The following is a 19,022-nucleotide window of genomic DNA, read 5'->3' on the forward strand; positions in this document are numbered from 1 at the left end:
CTACACACAAACACACATACCCCCCCACACACATAAACACACATACCTACATACACACACACACTCGTGATTGCGAAAAACATAATTTAAATTCTAGAGGTCAAAATTCAAATTAATTTTTTTCTATTTTTTTTTCAAATTCAAACATCTGCTCCTGTTTATGCAAGAATTCATGTCAGCTGCTGATTATTTTTAACTAAAACTAATTTAATATTTGCTTTGCTTTTTGTATCATAGTTTATGACAACAGGAGCTGAAAGTGTTAGTATTTTGAAATGATAAATGGATGCTCTCGAAGGAATGTTTTCGTTTTTGACAAAACAAATCTTCAACAAAAATGGTTTTATTACACAAAAATATGAGTTTTATTAAAATTATTATTATTATTGTTTTTTTTCCCCTATCGCGCTCTTTATCATTTTATTCTGTCACACTTAAAAATTTTATTACTGTGTTGTTAAAGGTGTTTCTTTGTTTGGATTTTATTTTCATATTTTTGTAATTAATATCTTTGTTTCCACCAGTTTTTTTTTTTTTTTTTTTTTTTCATACTGATGATTCTCAGCTTATTTCGTTTTGTTTTTGCAACTCTGTCTTTCATTAAATTCTTTTAATACTTCAAAAGTACTGTTGGTTTATTTTTGGGACAGTTTTAAATCAAAAATACTGTTTATTTTACATTAGAAATAAAATTTACGCTGAATTTGTTTCCTCTTGACGTGAGTGTAGTCCTATCTCTTCCTATTTTTTCCTACTTTTTAAAGTGATTTTTTTCCTACTTTTCCTACTTTTGAAATTTTTGATTCCTTATTTCCTACTTTTTCCTCCCAAAAAACCACTTCGGGGTCTGCACAATACAGTGTCGTAAGTTGCATTAAAAATTTTGTGATTTGGAAAAAAAAATCCTGAATGTTTTTGAAATGTGAATGACAAAACTAGATGTTGATGCACTGTGCTTAGTGATAAAAGACGACTATTTTTATTAATAAATAGGGTGCAAACATATTTTTTTGAATGTTGTAAATTTAATTTTTTGAAATTTTCCTGCCCTAAATATTCTTGTATTTGTAGAACCACCCATTTGCACCAGTTCTGCTATTTTGTAAAAGATAAGTGATAAAAACTTGTAACCAAAGTCACTGTTCAAAACTTTTTGAATGTGCACTTTGTTTGTTTTCTTGTTGAAAATGTAATTTAGCAAATGTTGTGAAACTGCTTCTCACTTTTACAGAACTACTCCTCAACTTTAAATTTGAAGAGCAGTACTGCTCCTCAAAGTTAAATACTTATTTTCCACCCTGCTTGAATTGCAAGAACTGCACTATTTAATTTTTGGGTTGAAGTAAAAAAATTTCAAATGTGCCCTTATCCTAAACTCTCGGAGTAAAAATTTCTAAAACTACTTTTAAAACTTGTCCCATGTTAATGTTTCTATGAATTTCAGTTTAAAAAATAGTTAAATTTAATTGCAAGTGTGTGCTGTATTATCTTTTTCAAGTGTTCATTTGACATGACATTTTAAAATGTTTTTAGGGAAATGAAAAAACCGTTTATGAATTAGTTGTTCGGCATTTTCTAGCTTGCGTTTCGAAAGATGCTGAAGGAAGGGAAACAACTGTTGAAATTGATGTCAATAATGAAAGGGTATGACTTCTATTTTCTTTTTAAATTTAGACTGTGTCCTAAGTTTTTAATTATGTAAAATCTTTGATCAGGCGTGTATTAATGTGTCAAATAAATAAGCTCTCTTGTTTGAATATTTTGGAAAACGATTTGAGAAAGTGTAAGTTCTCCGACAGAATTGCATTTGAGCTATCTTTTGCATTCAGCTAACAAACTGCTCTCAGCTTATATGCCTGTAGCATGAGCCAAGATACAACTTTCTGCTTAATGAAAAGTGATCAGAGCAACATATCTACTGTCAATTCAATGAAGTTTGTAACTTAGCTTCTATATCAAACATATAACTTCTTGACCACGTCTTCTGTCTTTGATTCAGATCTCATCCCAGGTAAGAAAGATGTTGGCTCTGCTCATGAAAGTTGATTTTTGAGGTGGAAATAAGCAGACAACAAATAAATTTAGACTAGCTGCGTCGCCCGGCTTCGCACGGTCTACCTTGAAAATAAAAAAATATGTCAAGTGACATGAGTTCAATACTCAGGCTTGAACAAAAAAAAAAAGTCAGTGAAATTTTGCGGCAAATTGCGGAAAACCCCGCAGAAAGTAAGCATTTTAAATCCCCTGATTACAGGAAAAGCCTCAAAACAAAAACAAGAATTTTACCTGTTCATATTCGAGAAAAAAAATGGCAACAGATCTTTCATCTCAATGATTTTCTTCACGCTATACATTTTAATAAAAGCATTGTTGCGGAACGTTGAGATGAAGCACTGAATAATAATTTGAATGGAGGAAAACCTTCGAAAAATATGGATTTTATGTCGAGATCCAAGTGTCATAATTAATAGTTTTTAATTGATATCTCCGCTAATTATTATCGGAGGATTATGTTAAATAGCCAAACATGAAGGCGGGAAGATGACGAATCCATCGATACCTGGTTCGATGTTCAGTTCACTGTCATTTGGGAGAAGAAGCTTGGACATACATAGATACATAGATACGCTCAGTTTTTAATTATATAAGAGATTAAAGAATTTCCCAATTCAAATCACCCCCCCCCCCTACCCCAATGAAAAAAGTGCTTCAAATGGTATCCTTCTCTGCTTAAAATAGGTAGAATTTACTATGGTGTTTTGCAGTCATGTGCGGTCCGCCCAAGCAAACCAAACAATGCTTGGGCACTCCTAAATAAAAATTTGATAATAATTTGTTATTTTTATGCTCATTAAGGACACAAAATATGAATATGGTACATATTTTCTGTTCCTCAAAATGCGTAAAAACCTGTGAGTAGCTCGCCCGAGATCTCCATGCACTTTTCTCCCATCTGGCAAACAGCCAACCACGAGAATTCAACATGCCTAATCCAAGCAGAAATATGAATGAAGGGTTGTTGCCATGACAACAAACGTCACTTTAGCTTCTATCCAGTGAGAGGAGACTGGTGGATGCCAATCACTCCAATTCAAGCAGGCTTGGTTTGCTTGTGCTGACTGCATGTCACTGGTGTTTTGTAAATATAATAATACTCGTGGTACCCGCACAGCTTTGCCTGCAGTAAAAAATTAAAATGTCATTTGGTGTGCCTCTGTATTTACAAATAATGGATAATGAATTTCTTGCCAATTTGCTATGTTAATTTGCTCATCCCTGTTATGGTAATTTGCTCGTTCACGTTATGATAATCTGCTCGTTCACGTTATAGTTTGCTGTATAAAATTTTTGCCATTTCAATTGTTCAAAATGCCAGTTTGAAAAGTTAGTTTAGCACAGATGTGTTTTTTGAAGAAATTTTTAAAACTTCAAAATATAATACTTGCGATGGAATTGTGCATTGAAAATATTGATTTGTTAGTAAAGCTATTTTTCTTTTATGTTCTAGTTTGCTGTTAATGGTCTAATAATAATTGCTCGAAATTACCTTGAAGTGTATCCTTATGAAAGATGGAATGCAAAGGTATTTTTAGTAATCATTTATATAATAGCCAAAATCTGTGATCGGGTAATGCTTTGGCATGACCTACAATGAAACTTATGCCAAATCATGCGAGACGGCATTATTTCATTGTTGGAACACCTAAAATTCAGTAATTTTATTTACAATTTGATAATTTTTGGCAATGTTTGACAAGGCTGAAATATATGCAATGAGTGAAGTGTGCTGCTGGCCAGGCTTTGAGAAGAGAAAACTTGGTGATCCATTTTCAACTCAAGCCAGCCGGTATGGCAAAACAAGACACATGTTAGGATCCATTAGTGCTACAATTTGTCATTTGAAAAATCATTAGCAGTTAATATCAAATGAAGTTATGCCCAATATTGCTTCATAATGAAGTCACAGAATTTTTATTCTAATAGGGCCAGCAGGGTCCGCAGACCTCTTATTTTTTCCTATTTTCCTACTTTTTAAAAAATTTTGAAAAAATTCCTGTTTTTCCTATTTATTAATATTTTTTTCAATGCATAATCTTGCTTCCACCTTTTTGCCCAGACTACTGTATTTTTGAGCACCTTATCCACAGACCATCACTATGAAAGTGCAAAATTAATGATGCACCAATTATCTGTGCTTTTTTCTCCTCACAGTTAAAACTATCGAACTCCAATTTACAGTTAAAAAAGAAAAAAGACGACTCCTGTACCTGTAAGGTTGGTTTTTTTTTACACAGATTTCCTTTTACTCTATTGATTGAAGCTATGTTAATTAAACAACCTTACAGATAAAGAAAAAGCTGTTTCTGTTTGTCACCCCCCCTCAAGTAAAACTAAGTAAAACAAAAGTACAGTAAAACTAAGCAAAAAAAACGCAAAACATAAACATCCCCCCCCCCCAATAAAAGTTTAAATATGTTGCAAAGAACTTCTTACCCTTCCAACAAGAAGGGGTAAAATTTCCCAGCATTTGTGAGTCCGGTTAGGGGGGAAAAGGAAGGGGGACAAAAAAATCCCCTCTTTTCAAAAATCTACTTAAAAAAATTGTTCAAAAAATCGCAGAAACCACTCTATAATAGGAAAATAATAAACTCTAATGAACAAAAATGCTAATTAATTGGGATGCCCAAATGGGGGGGGGGGAGTTCCATGAGGGGGTGCAAGTTGCGCTATTGGAATTTTTTCAAGTAGTTTCTTTTTTTGATGGGGTGTTTTTTTTTTGAGTGCTTTTATTCTGAAAAGCTATTTCCAAACGCTTTGGGGGTGCTCCATCGCTTTTGGGGGTGAGGGGTGTAATTTGCTTTCTAAAATCAACATTGCTGTTGGACTCGCGTGCTACCATGGACGAAATACCCGAAGTTCGAGGAACTAAAACGGGTTGTTGCTAGCCCAATGGAAATTGTGGAGTGATCTGCTCGGGAGAAAAATGGAATTAAAAACACATTTAACAGTCAAAAACAATTTTATTCAATAATGATAAATGTATCTTAAAACTTGTAATATCAACAAGGGTTAATAAGCTACTTTTAAACCCACAAACATTTTGACTGAAAATAAACCCCCCACTAGAACATTTATAGGAACACATTTCATAATACAGTATCGTTCAATTCCAAAACTTTACCGACTAGTCAACGCTAGTCCACCTTGAGTCTAATGCCTAAAAATAGAATAGTCCTGATAAAATTTATGATGAAATTTCATACCACTCAGGATATTCAGTCCTTAATACTTGGCATATCAAAACGTGAAGGCCAGATCCTTCCATTGGATCGTCCGTCAAAGTTGATTGCAGCCCGTACCACTTGTGACCAGCCGCCATGCCGGACCTCCCATAGCCTTGAATTTTCGGACACCAAGAACCGCCACATCCGGTGAAGAACCCTTACACTCGGGCATCCAGTCCAGCCAGACTCCAGGACACCTTTTAATCCAATCCAGCGTGAACCTTCGACAGTCTTGTGAAGCCTATATCCAACAATATCAACTTCCGTGAAAGAAACTCCAATCTTTCACTCTTTCATTTCCTTCACCGCAAAATGTCTCAAGGTGACCAATGGAACCTGCCCGCTCTTTTAGCCAGGCAGAACGAATTTATTTCCTACATATTTCTAAAGATGAAGTCCACTCGACAACGTGAAACTGACAAACTGGAGCACACCGCTCCCAGTAACACACCGAACTGCAGTTACGGCGACATCAAAACTGATAAGATAAGAATAAGAGATTGATTGATTGGGTGCACTCACTTAAATACATTTCCCAATCCCACCACGTGATGATGTGACGTTTATCGAATCACATGCATAAATTGTCACTGTGAAACAACAAAACACCTTTTATATTAACTGAAACCTTTTAAAATATTTGTTCACATGCGCTCAGCAAAACGTTACTCAACTCTGTAACAATGACGTCACATCATCGCGTTGTGTAAACAAATGCATGATTCTGTTGGAGTTCCTATTTTGGGGAACAATTCGTCTGCTGGTTAGGTAGTGGGATAATTTTTAATGTTTGTAATAACAAAGAATTAAGTTACTAGAAATTTCTTAAACCTTTAGGAATTGTCTTCAAGAACTAAAATTTCATATTTTTCCTAACAATTGCAGTGAAGTTCACAGACAAATTTGACTGATTTTTAACTTTTCCGAAATAGGTATAAAATGCCTCACAAACTCAATGATATATACAGTGGCATAGCTACAGTTTCTACCGTCCGAGCGATTCCGCTGTTTGCCAGAAGGGAACTAATTTAGTCCGTATTCTTCCTACAAGAAGAGGGTGGGGGGTGAGAAGGGGGTGTCAGGTGCCAATCTTGGAGAAATATTCGAAATTTACATCAAAAATTGCAGTTAAGAGTAACGTTTGGGGGGATGAGGTTCTCTCCCAAATCTCAGTTTTAGCCTTTGGTGACAATCGGAAGTCAGGGTCTTTTCTTAAATATTTTCCGAAATTTTAGTTTTAAAAATACAATATAAGTAAGTCTGTCTTAGAGAACCATTAAGAGAATGAGGAAGGTTTAGGGGCTCACAACGGAAATATTTAAACTTTGAACATTGGAAAGCGCAATTGTATAGTCATACCAAAACCTTGCATTTTGAAGGGGGTTTTTTCTTTGCCTCCAGTAATAGAGTCAAAGCATGATTCCTTTATTTTTATATTTTTTAACATCAAAGGTGCTGAATTGCCGCTCCCAAAAGTAAGCCGTCCAGGGCAGACCGACCTCTCCGCCCCACCCTACTACGCCACTGGATATAGAAATGTCAGAAGACTCATCCTAAAATTATCTAAATAGAAAGCAATTTAGTTGTGATTGGAGTTGTTTAACTGTTAAGAGCGCAGGAATGATATCAAAAACTAAATCCCAGCGAAGCCCAAAAAAAAAAGTCCAAATTGTCTGAAATTTCTTTTGTCCTTAATTAATTTATTTCAACTTTTGGATTGAACAAATTTAGATCTACTAGTTTTAACCTGGAATTCCCACATTACAATCTAAATCATAGCATTGTCTTATCATACCAGTATAGTATACTGATAGAAGAAAAAGTTAGATAGACACATATACAAATACAAAAATTATTATAGTTTACAAAAAGGGGAAAGGGTGAGCTTGGTTAAAACTTAAAAAGTAGTTAACATAGTCCATCCTCGACTACACTACTGTCTAAAATTAATTTAAATCAAAATTTTTGCAATTTACTTGATTAAAATAGTAGCAATTGCAAGTAATTCCAATAAATTACATACATTGGTTTCAAAAAGTGACGGTCATGGACGCAATGAAGGTCACTTTGCTCCCTCCGGCCACCGCCCCCTAGTAAATCCCTCACTGAAGCCTTTTGCTAATGGCTCTAGTTGAAATATATAAGTAAAACATTCTCTTAAGCAAAGCAATTTCCCGTTATTTTTATCTTGAATAAAATTTCTAATTGTTTTCATTAATATGTTTAATAAACATGGAACAGCTTTGTAACTCTTTTTTCATAGTTACATTTGTAATTATGATTTTAGTTGCAATTTTCTTCCTTTTTTAGAATATTATTTACCTTTTTTCCTAGTTTGAAAGCATAATTTTAGTATTTTTTCCTATTTATGAAATTTTTGCTCCTATTTTTCCTACTACAGTGAAACCTCCTAATAGTGGACAGTCAAGGGACTAGAAGTTTTGTCCGTTATTGGGAGGTGTCCGCTATTAGGAGGAACTACTTAATTTACCTTTTTCAAAATGGACTGTTGTTCCCTTTGTAGAACACAATCGAAACAGTTGCGAAAGGTTTACTACATTTTACGTCAAGTGTAATTAATCTGTTTTTTCTTAATAAAGGTATACTGACAGCACACACTTGTCTTGAAAAGCATTTAATCAATTAAAGTAATCAGTTAAAACAGTTTTACATCTCTTTTTTTTTTGCATTACAAGCCTGTTTCTCAATATAAATATTTAAATCATTTACCTTAGCAAGTCCTTCAGTGTCCCCTTTGCTCAGGAAAAAGTTTTTACTGTATTTCAGTGCTTCCAAAAATTCTCTACTTTTTATGGTTAATTTATTTATTTTATTTCAAGTATCACTATTGCATGATTGATAGTTGGCAATATGACCTTGAATATGGGCAAATTTTTTTCATGTCTAAAAATTAAACAACCCAACGAAACCACGGCGCCATACAGCCAACTACTACCGGCACCGGTACGCTCAATTGCATCTCCCAAGAGCCCCAGTTAGAAAAAGCACCCAGTTTCTTCTTTTTTATCTTAACCTTTGAATAGTTATTGTGTACGAAATTCATTGAAATCTAAATTTAATTGTTAGACTGACATCAATTTTCACTTATCTGCTTTATTACTCTCGAAACTAGCCGTAACAAAATTATGACTTTTTTTTTCTTTTTCATTTTTTGCTGCTCGCAAAAAGTACCATGTCTTTTAGTTCTTTTTTTTCTGCCCCCAACTTTTAAGCCCCAATCGCTGCCTCTGCCTATTACCACCCTTTTAATTCCAAGAAACAGTGATAAGGAAATGACGGGGGGGGGGGGGGGATATCAGTTGTGGAGAATGAAAAGCTTTGTAAGGCAAGCAGTTACTAAGATATTCTGTGAAAAAAAAAAAAAAATGGAAGTCCTACGATCGCAAGGGAAATTTTTTGTGAAATAACTGTCCGTTATTCGGAGTGTCCGTTATTCAGAGTGAATTACATGGAATGGCCTATATTGAGGGACTGGGACTTGCAAAAATGTCCGTTAATTAGAGGTGTCCGTTATTCGGGAGTGTCCGTTAAGGGAGGTTTCACTGTATTTTTTCCCAAAAACTCTGCGGAGCCTGGGCCAGTAACTAAATTTGTAACATGCTAAACGTAATATTCATACATGACAATCTTCGTATGGGAAAAGAACAGGCTGAAATATTTTGATTTGTATGTTACATTTTAAGTGAACAACTAACAACATAGTTCTACCCTTTTTTTTTCATTTAATTGTCCTACAAAATTGAAATAATCCTTTTTGTACACTTGGTCTATCTCCAATGATTTGAAATAATCTTTCTGGTTTGCTTAGTATTTGGCTTTAAATAATTGTAAATTAGTATTTTGAATGCTTGAGCATGGTGACGAGTTTATAAAATGATTTAAAGGAATTATGAATAATTTTGATTAGAAAGTTTCAAATCTTTTGATTTTTTTTTTTTTTAATTTGTATTTTATCCATAAATTTTATTTTGCACAAATTTCTGAGTATTTCAAACTTTTCAGTGTTGAAAATTTGGAAATTTTGCTTCTGGTCAAGTTCCCTAAGCAATGTTTATGTGTTTTTGGTGCAAGCAATAGCTTTTTTCAAGTTTCTTAACTTTTCCATATCAAATATTGTTGTTTTTGAATTGCTTATTTTATAAATGATTTCTTTTTTAGATCATTGGACATTATGAATTGAATGAAAATTTCCAGCCAACATCAATAGAGGTTTGATTAGTTCTATTTTGCATGAAATAAATTGTTAAAGTAAAATGAAAAAGAGACGAATGGCACTTCAATGTCATTGTAGTATAATAATAGAAATGAATTTGCAAATGATCTAGAATCCGTTTCAAATCTTGATGTAATCATCATTTTATAATATTTTGAACTGTGTTTACCTCTTTCTCTGTGCACATGAAAATAATTAGTATACAGTTCCTGTAAATTCCAACTTAATTCAGAGTGTGTCAAAATGAATGAACCAATTTCATTGATCGGTGCTTCCCAGTTCAGGTATCTACAAATTGTTGCTTTTCTTTTGTTTTTTGTTTTGCGTTTTTATCATCTACCTTGACTTCAGTTTTTATGCACAAACATATTTATTTAGTTTCAGCTGAAAACCCCCTCAAATTTTATTATTTTATTAGCGTTTGGGGGTAATCAAAATCATGCTATTTCAAATATCTCTAAACCTTATATTTGTAGATACTGTCCTTTTTACCTGCCCATGGCAGTATACTTTCTTAACTATCAGTTGGAACGAGATTGCAACCAAAGTACATGTATTTCACAGATGTAGCAGTTTTAATCCTTCTTTACAAGTGTTTAATGTGACCACCATCTGCAGAATGGACCATATCAGGATAAAAGAATTCCTCCCGAGCATTTTATCGCACGTTATAATCCATTAAATTCATCACCAGTGCTATAAACTCTTCTAGCACAAAAAATTGTGGCTGAGCATACACACTACCCTGAATTAACTTTGTCTTTGAGTAAAAATAATGACATTACGCTAGGAATACACAACTGAGTTACTACTGGAATCCAATCTTTTTTGGAATTCACAGATTAAATCTAGGGATAGCAACATTATTTTCTAACGGGGTTTTGGAAACTGCTGTATTTAATTTAATGGAGAGTTTTAGGGCCTCTTCCTATTCTTCTGCAGATTTTTAGATACTTTTATCCTTATTCCAAAGAAGTTTTTTGAGATGTCTTTATTTTAAAGTGGATTTTCATTGTCATGTTTTTTCAATGACAATTTTTTGGAGATTTGTCCTCCTTCTGAAAACAATTACACTGACACAAGTTTTATTTCTGCTGTTAAAACATTTCAACATTAATAAAGTTGTGTATTATACTATTCCATTACTATACCAATCTAATTATATTTTTCTGCATGAGAAATTTAGTCTTGCAGTATAATTTGATTAGAACACATTTAATAACTATTTTTTGAATTCACAATGTCAAGGTACAGCAATAGTGAAAAAGGGAATTTTTGAATTTGGAGGTGAGGGATATCACAACCATACCTCTTATATTATATCAGATGCTTGCTTACGACTTAGTTCTGTATTATAATTTTGGAGATAATTCGCTTATTCCTGCCACGACAGATGATGACTTTGGATGGTGTTGTTTCCAAAATTTTAAAAGTATTTTTTTCTGAAAGAGCATGCTTAAAAACGTAGGATCTGACCATTTTTTAAATAATTTAACAAAGTTTAATATTAAAAAAAAATTACTTAAATCGGCGCGCTTTCAATGTTTATGCTTCTGTCCGATGACATCACAAATGATGAAATGCCATTCTGTGTTGCCATTCACAGAGCAAAATATTTAATTTGCATCTTGACTCAGGTGTATTGGCAACGATATGGTTGATAGCGAGCGTTGCGTGCAATTTTAATTCGCTTATCATAATTGATTATCATAACCTGGAAACGCGGTACAAAGATGCGCCAAAGAGCATCATTTCTGACATCATCAAGACCACGCCTTGTTTCAAAAATTGGACATTTAAAAAAAATAATTAAAAAATAACTGTTGGGAAAATGAAAGTATTTTCTGGGTCCATGTTATTTTTTTTTTGCTTATTCTACCAATTTCAGTGACAAAACGTACTCCTTTTCACTGAAGGAAACAACCCCATTGATGTACATTGTTTAGTAAGACTTGCTATTTTATTTGGCTATTAATTTTTGCGGCTTGACCATGCATCTTAGCAACTTACTGATTCATTTTTGTGAGCAGCTAAAATCTCAACTTAGAGTTAAGATTTAGAAAAGCAAACGAAGCATGATTGTAGCTTTTGAGGAAATTTGGAAACTCCTTTGAGATATGTTTTAGGCTCTTTCCATGGGCCTGTAAGATAAGATTTACTTATTGTTATTATTGGGTGAGTGCAAAAGTTTGTGCGGAGTTTGTGAAAGAAAGTCATACAGTGATTAGGCAAGCAAAACTCTTTATTCAATCAATGATATATTCTCCATCGTTGTCTATAATCTTCTTCCAACGTTCTGGCAGCATACGGATGCCCTGATCATAAAAACTGCGTGGTTTAGATTCGAAGAACAAAGACACGACGTTTTGTAAGGCATTCAAAGAGTCAAATTTTTTTCCATTTAAATGATTTTGCAATGACCGGAATAAGGGATAATCCGATGGTGCGATATCAGGAGAATACGGTGGATGAGTTAGGACATCCCATTTCAGGCTGTTCAGTTTGCGTAGCGTCTGTCTTGAAACGTGTGGTCTAGCGTTATCTTGATGAAAGACTACGCCTTTGCGATTTGACAAACTTGGACGTTTCTGTTTGATTTCTCGGTTCAGATTAATTAATTGACAACAGTACTTATCCGAATCAATTGTTTGGCCGGCGGGAAGAAACTCAAAATAAATTATACCCTTGCAATCCCACCAAACACGGAGCATCACCTTCATCGGGTGCAAACTGGCCTTTGTCATTGCGTCACCATGTTCACCTGCCTGTTTCCATGTGCGTTTGCGCTGAACGTTGTTGTACAGGACCCATTTTTCATCACCCGTCACTAATCGATCCAAAAACGACTTGTTTTTGAGCCGCCCGAGTAAAGATACGGCAGCAGAAATTCGCTGGATTTTGTTGCTCTCGGTCAACAAATGGGGTACCCATATATCGAGCTTTAAATCAAATCCGATTGTTTTTAAATGCCGAAAAGCGGTTGATCGGTCAATGTTAAGTGCTGTAGAACTTCCTCTGTTGAAATTCGTGGAGTATTCTGAACTAAAGAACGCAAAACGTCGTCACCAATGTCGAAAGGTCGACCTGAGCGTGGCTCGTCTTCCAGCTTAAAATCTCCGCAACAAAATTTTGCAAACCATTTCTCCATACTTCGTTTAGCTGATGCTTGATCTTGATAAACGTCTTGAATGTTTTTTACGGCTGCTGCAACGTTTATTCCCTTCCGAAACTCGTAAAGCATAACATGCCATAAATGCACTTTATCAACACTCATTTTAAAAGTAATCTTTCTCGAAGCAGTTTGTATCTGCACAAATTATTTTGATTGGAATGAAAGCTGCACACGTCACCTTTCCAACGATCTGACTTACGTAGATAGTGGTATTAAGGACAACACGTTTCACCCGTTCTAACGCCATCTAGTGCAACTCCGCACGAACTTTTGCACTCACCCAATATTTTAAAACTATGCATCAACTTTTTTAAAGTAACTTTAAATGACTCACATACCTGAACAGCGGTCGTAGTTAGACAGTTCTCGTGCGCTCGTAGTGGCCAATGTATTTCAGTATTTTTTTGTTACATTAGTGTTGATTTTTTGTTATATTTTTTGTAGGTTTAATAGGGGAACAAAAGAGGAACCCAAATCCATTCTTAACTCACTTTGTAAAGTTTGATTTATGCCACTATCATTCTAATCTGTCTATATAATAAATGTATTTCTGTATAGATGTCTGAAAGTGAAACTAGTGCTCCAGAATTATTAACTGAAGCAGATCTTATTGGATTGATGGAAAAACATGGGATAGGTATGTTTTACTTTGCAATTGTTTGGTTTCTTTTTACTCCATTGAGTTTTTCCTTAAGTTTTGATATATTTAATGTTTTCAAGGTACTGACGCTACTCATGCTGAGCACATAGAAACTATAAAGTCTCGACTTTATGTTGGACTTAATGAATCAAATCGGTTTATTCCTGGTGAACTTGGAATGGGTCTTGTAGAAGGTAATTTCTTTCAGTATTTAAATGTTTTTTATTATTCTTCTTCTTTGATAGTTGAATTTTGCTTAGAGTTTAATTATTTCAAGAGATTCTTTCATAAATTTTCTCACTGCTATATTGCATGTCCCGCCCCCCCCCCTCAAAAAAAAGAAAAAAAAAATCTGAAGGAATAATACGAGGGATGCTTTAAAATTAAGTACCATTTTGAAATTTAAAAAAAGAACAAGTACAGATAGAACAAAGAAATTTATTCCACAAAAATCTACCAACCATTCGCTATTTTTCGGCATTGTTCCAGTGATTTTCCAAGCATTTGTCATAGGGTGGCACAAGTTTTTGTATGCCTATTTGTGGAAAGTTGCCGCGTGTGTAGTCAACCATGAGGACTCTTGCAGGGCTTTGACTGGGATGTTTTTGAACATTTCGGACTGCCCCGACCTTGCTCGCAGCAACTTTAATTTGTATTGGCACATGAAGGCTTTCCTTGGCGGTCAATGACACAACATTAATGATGAGTTCAGAGAACATGTTACCTCATGATTAACTACACAGGCAACGATTTTCTACAAGGGTATACAAAAACCTGTACCACACTATGACAAATGCTTGGAAAATCACAGGAACAATGTCAAAAATTAGCGAAAGGCTGGTAGATTTTTTGGCAAAAAATTTCTTTGCTCTATCTGTTCTTGTTCTTTTTTTATTTCAAAACAATACTTACTTTAAAAACACCTCCTGTACAATAATACAACATTTTGTCATACAATAATTTGAGCAAAACTTTTTTAGTTAAAAAAGTCATCACGTAGACACTTGTTTGATTTCAAGAACATTTATCACAGTTTTAAACATCTTAAAAGAAACAAAAAAACTGCTTTAGAAGACAAGCGTGATTGGTTTTAACTCCTAATAAAATAATGAAGATTGTTCAGCACATTGCACTATTAATCTTTTTTTTTACTGTTGAATTTTATAGGTTATGATTTGATGGGATTTCATATGTCGAAACCACATCTAAGAGCAGAATTAGAAGCTGATTTAAAAAGGTATAAATAAAAATTTTGCATTAAAATTTTGTATATGTGCATAAAATGATTTTCTTTTTGTTATTTTTAGAAAATTTGGTGTTTGTTACTGACTACTAAAACACAACTGTTAGCTACAAAAATCAATCTGCTCTCAGCTGTGAATATTTTTATTAAAAAAGATTACTGGGATGCTTCTAATTTCAGCCAAGTCACCAGCATTTTCAGATAAATCCAATTATATTGGGTGGGGTTGGGACGGCAGCTCACCGTTTTTTTTTCTTGTGTAAAGCGCTGTTGCCTGACTAAAAGAAATATTTTTATGTACTGTAACTGCTATGGTTGGATTTTGCCTTTAATCTGCACAGCTTTTTGCGCATTTTCTAAATCTCACCCAAATGTAACTCTGGAAAGTTATTGGTTTCAAAAGATATGAGTACATTTGAAACTGCGACATTTGGCAAACTGATGAAAAAATAATGATGGAGTCTGAGATTAATTACAATATTAAATATTGCAATAAAATCATTGATACAAATGAACAAACTGAAAATGAACATTATTTACTGTTGCAGAAGCTTCAGCACTTCAAAAGTTATGTGGCGACTTCATAAAACCAGAAAAAGTTTTCAGAGGGTTTACACAGTGTCATATTTTAGTGAATTTTAAAAAATCTTTAAAAAAAGATGAAAAATTAAAAAAATTTTGCAAAATTTTAATTTTTAGACTAAACATAATTTTTTAATAGGTATTACATTTCCCATTTGCCTACCTCTTTACCAATAAATGATTTTAAAAAGTGATTTAGTCAGTTGGAACTTTGTAGAGGATGTGTTTCTATTGATTGCAATTTTGTGAAGTGTCCATAAAAGGACACAAATTTCCTCTTTCTAGACTCTTGGTTATTCACAACTGGTACAAAAATCAGATAGTAAAATGACTTGGCGAAAACATTTATTTACTTGTAAACAATAAAAAAAAGCACTACAAGTAGCATGAAGCATGTTACACCAATAATTTAGTTGCATTTTAAGTTTCTAGGTCATTTCATTGTGACAAACATAACTTTCAGAAACGTAATAACCAAAGTCATCAGTATAAATGCGACTACAGATGTTTCCTGAAGAATATTTAATTTGTTTCAAGCATTTGTTAATTATGAGTAGAAGTCAAGTGAACATAATTTCATAAGTAGATATGTACTTATCCTTTTAAAAAAATTCCTAAATCATTAAGAAGAAAAATAAATTGTCTTGAATTTATTGGAAAACTTGAAATACTTTATGCCCTGCTATTACATTATGTGTAGTTATATGCATGTGTTATGGCCAGTATGATAAAATGTTGACAGTAAAATATTTTAAATGCTTGTCAAAACTATATGAATGAAAAATGAAGAAAATTACACTATCAAATTTTCATTTTGGAGGGGTTTATACTTATTATTAAGGGATTATACTTATTCTTTTAAAAGTTTTCTAAATCATTAAAAAGAAAAATAAATTGTATTGAATTTATTGGAAACTCGACACACTTTATGCCCTGTTATTACATTATGTGCATGTGTTATGGTCATTATGATAAATTGTTGAGAGTAAAATATTTCATATGCCTCTCGAAACTGAATGAGAAATGAATATAATATATTACACTAACAAATTTTCATTTTTGCAGGATAACTGAAGGAACTAAAGATCCTAATGGTATGTGCAGCAAAACTACTTTTGGTTCAAATAGATTGGTTTGTTTTATTTATCAAGTTTGCACAGAATGGCAACAAGATAGAGAATTCAAGGAATTATGAGGAAATTTGATTTCTCAAAAAAAAAAAAGAAAGAAAAAAAAAATAATAATGAATAAAACTTTAGAAACTAAAAAAGTTAATCTTTATTTTCCCAAGAACTTGATGTTCTCTTTCTCTCTCTCTCACTCTCTAAATATTCAGAGAATAATGTTTTGAATACTCATAGCCCTGAAAAGCAATTTGGAAATTAGATCGGCTGAAACAATATATTCAGCACAAAAATGCTATTGCCTTGCATTTTTCTTCGAACATTAAAAATTTGTTACTTTTTGCATCCACTGAAAAAATCTGCCTTTTCTTATAAAACATTTAATAAATAGATAAATTTATTAAAATTATTATTATTTTTAAATGTTTAAATTTTGTTCTGTTCTCAAATAAAAATAGTAAAGGCTTAAAAATATTATGAAAAAAAGTTGCATATTCACATTCAGTCTTTGTGTAGTTTTAATCAGTTGATTAAGAATCACCTTTGGTTGTTTGAAAATTTTGCTTCTACTCTGTACAAATTTTGCCAAATTATTGTTATTATTTTGATAAAACTGTTTTAAACTGTATTTAAACTTTTAGTTATGTTTCAGTTGTGCTTCGTGAGCAAATTGCAAAATACAAGGAATGTTTTATTGAAGTTATTCGGCAAGTAAGCATGTCTAGTTTTATTGAAATGCTTTGATTATAAATCTATGTATTACAGTATAAGCTACACTTAAATCATTCATTTTTTTTTCTTAATTGCACATTTTCTTTATTAGATTGAATATTTTCTTACAATGTTTTTCAAAATAAATAAATAGTTAAATAAATAATATAAATAAAAAATAATATAATAATAATAAATAAATCTATATTTATAAAAAATGTTTGTGTTGATTTTGCTTGAAACTTTCCTAAAATGCTGATAATCAAGTTCGTAGTTGTCTGATTCCAAAATTCAATCAGTGATCTAAAAGAGGGGATTCAGGGGTTGCCCCCCCCTTTTTTTTTAATTGAATTCCTGTACTAAAAAGCCAAATTTAAGAGTTTTTTTTTTTTTGTGAGATCAGGTGTTTGGGGGATGTGCCCCAAAAATTTTTCGAATCTGATGCATATAAATTTGTCTTGATTTGGGAGCACTCTCCCAAAAATTTTTCGAAATTGAGGTTTTAAATTTTTAAGACTGTCTTTGGTGATGAAAAGGTTAGGCTTTAGTTAGAATTAAAATAATAATAATAATAATAAAAGTGGATGTTAGAAGTACAACTTCAGGCCATCTTAGATCAACTTAGGAGTGGGGGGGGGGACTGTCTTGAATCATTATTTCATTTCATTGAACTGAGGATTTTTTTTTTAATTCAAAATTGATTTATTGATTTATACTTTATATTGATTAGCATAGAGAATAAAATTTTTTTGTTAACCTAAAAATCTAAAATGAATGCTTAAGTTATTCAAAAATGTTCCTATTTTTCAGGCTTCAAAATTAGATACTGCTTTAGCCACATATTTTGATGTTACACCAGACCAAATTGTTGAGGGTAAGTAAATAAAGATATGCATTCAAAATTTATTGTTTTTTTTTTCCCCCACTATAACACATTTCAAATTTTAACATACTGTTCTTTTACTCATTAATTCAATTTCATAATTCATCACTTAAATAAATTTCTTTCTTGACATAGTCTTTTTTGGAAATTCAGAAATTCTTTTGGAAATCATGTTTCTCATTTTAGGCTCATGAGTTTTACTAATTTACAGTATGGATTTTTTTTCAGAACATTTAATCTCACTTAAATGGCAAAATCTAGTAAAATCTATCATAACTGTTCCAAAGGACTGTGGAACTTTAAAAAGTTGCAAAATCTTTAGTCCTCTGCTCCTAATTCATGCTTTCTGTTGTTCTGTATTCCAATTTGTTTACTTTTTGATTTCATTTCCTTATCACATATCCTGTGTTGCAGAATGGAAAAACATGTTTAAATTCTTTTACATCAAATCAGCAGTTTTGAAGGTGCCTCAGTATTGAACTGGGGCAGGGAATGTTAGTGTATGTATTTACAGTTCTACCACCGATTAGATGGAATTTTCCCTTCATTCAGATAGACGCATCTTAACTGAATGTTCAGCACCACCTCCATTTAATCTGTGGCCAGACTGAAAATGTTATAAACTCAAATGAGAATATTTAAAGCGTTTTTATGTGTCTTTTATTTATGTTGCAATGTAAAAATTGTTTTAACAGCTTTTAATTGCAGAAAATAAATATCTTTGTGTGTGTGCTTACATTAAAAGTATAAACTTTTAAGAAACACAATTTAGGGGGGGGGGGAGTTAAAAGAAAAAAGGTTTGTTGGTTATTTTTTATAAGCTTGCATTTTTTCTCATTGAGAAAAATGGTTTTTTTTTTTTAATGTTGCATATTTCTGAATATTGTTGTTTTGGTGTTTACCTTTTTATACTTTTATTTTAGATAATATTGTTCCACAAACAATGCCCGTTATGAAGTGCCCGAAGTGTCAGACTGGCGATATTGTACTGAGGACTAAGAATGAAAAGTATGCTTTTTTTTTAAGTACTTTTTACTATTCTCTTCCTCTTCTTCAAATTGAAAAGTTTTTTTTTTTTTTTTTTTTTTTAATGTTCAAACCATTATTTTATTATTTGAAGCTATGTAACTTTTTTTTGTATTTGTGTT

At 32.6% G+C, this 19,022-nt stretch overlaps 1 protein-coding gene across 1 annotated transcript in view; it reads left to right on the forward strand.

The window, feature by feature from the left end:
• Positions 1–19,022, forward strand: part of LOC129230713 (DNA topoisomerase 3-alpha-like) — a 94,417-nt gene that overhangs the window by 47,203 nt on the left and 28,192 nt on the right. The window contains exons 10-19 of the mRNA XM_054865133.1: positions 1,534–1,644; positions 3,509–3,583; positions 9,465–9,515; positions 13,250–13,328; positions 13,412–13,525; positions 14,499–14,568; positions 16,222–16,250; positions 16,933–16,991; positions 17,802–17,865; positions 18,798–18,882. Coding sequence (XP_054721108.1) covers positions 1,534–1,644; positions 3,509–3,583; positions 9,465–9,515; positions 13,250–13,328; positions 13,412–13,525; positions 14,499–14,568; positions 16,222–16,250; positions 16,933–16,991; positions 17,802–17,865; positions 18,798–18,882 — 737 coding nt within the window. The remainder of the gene's footprint in view (positions 1–1,533; positions 1,645–3,508; positions 3,584–9,464; positions 9,516–13,249; positions 13,329–13,411; positions 13,526–14,498; positions 14,569–16,221; positions 16,251–16,932; positions 16,992–17,801; positions 17,866–18,797; positions 18,883–19,022) is intronic.

The sequence above is a fragment of the Uloborus diversus genome, chromosome 9, assembly GCF_026930045.1.
Source record: "Uloborus diversus isolate 005 chromosome 9, Udiv.v.3.1, whole genome shotgun sequence".
NCBI lineage: Eukaryota > Metazoa > Arthropoda > Arachnida > Araneae > Uloboridae > Uloborus > Uloborus diversus.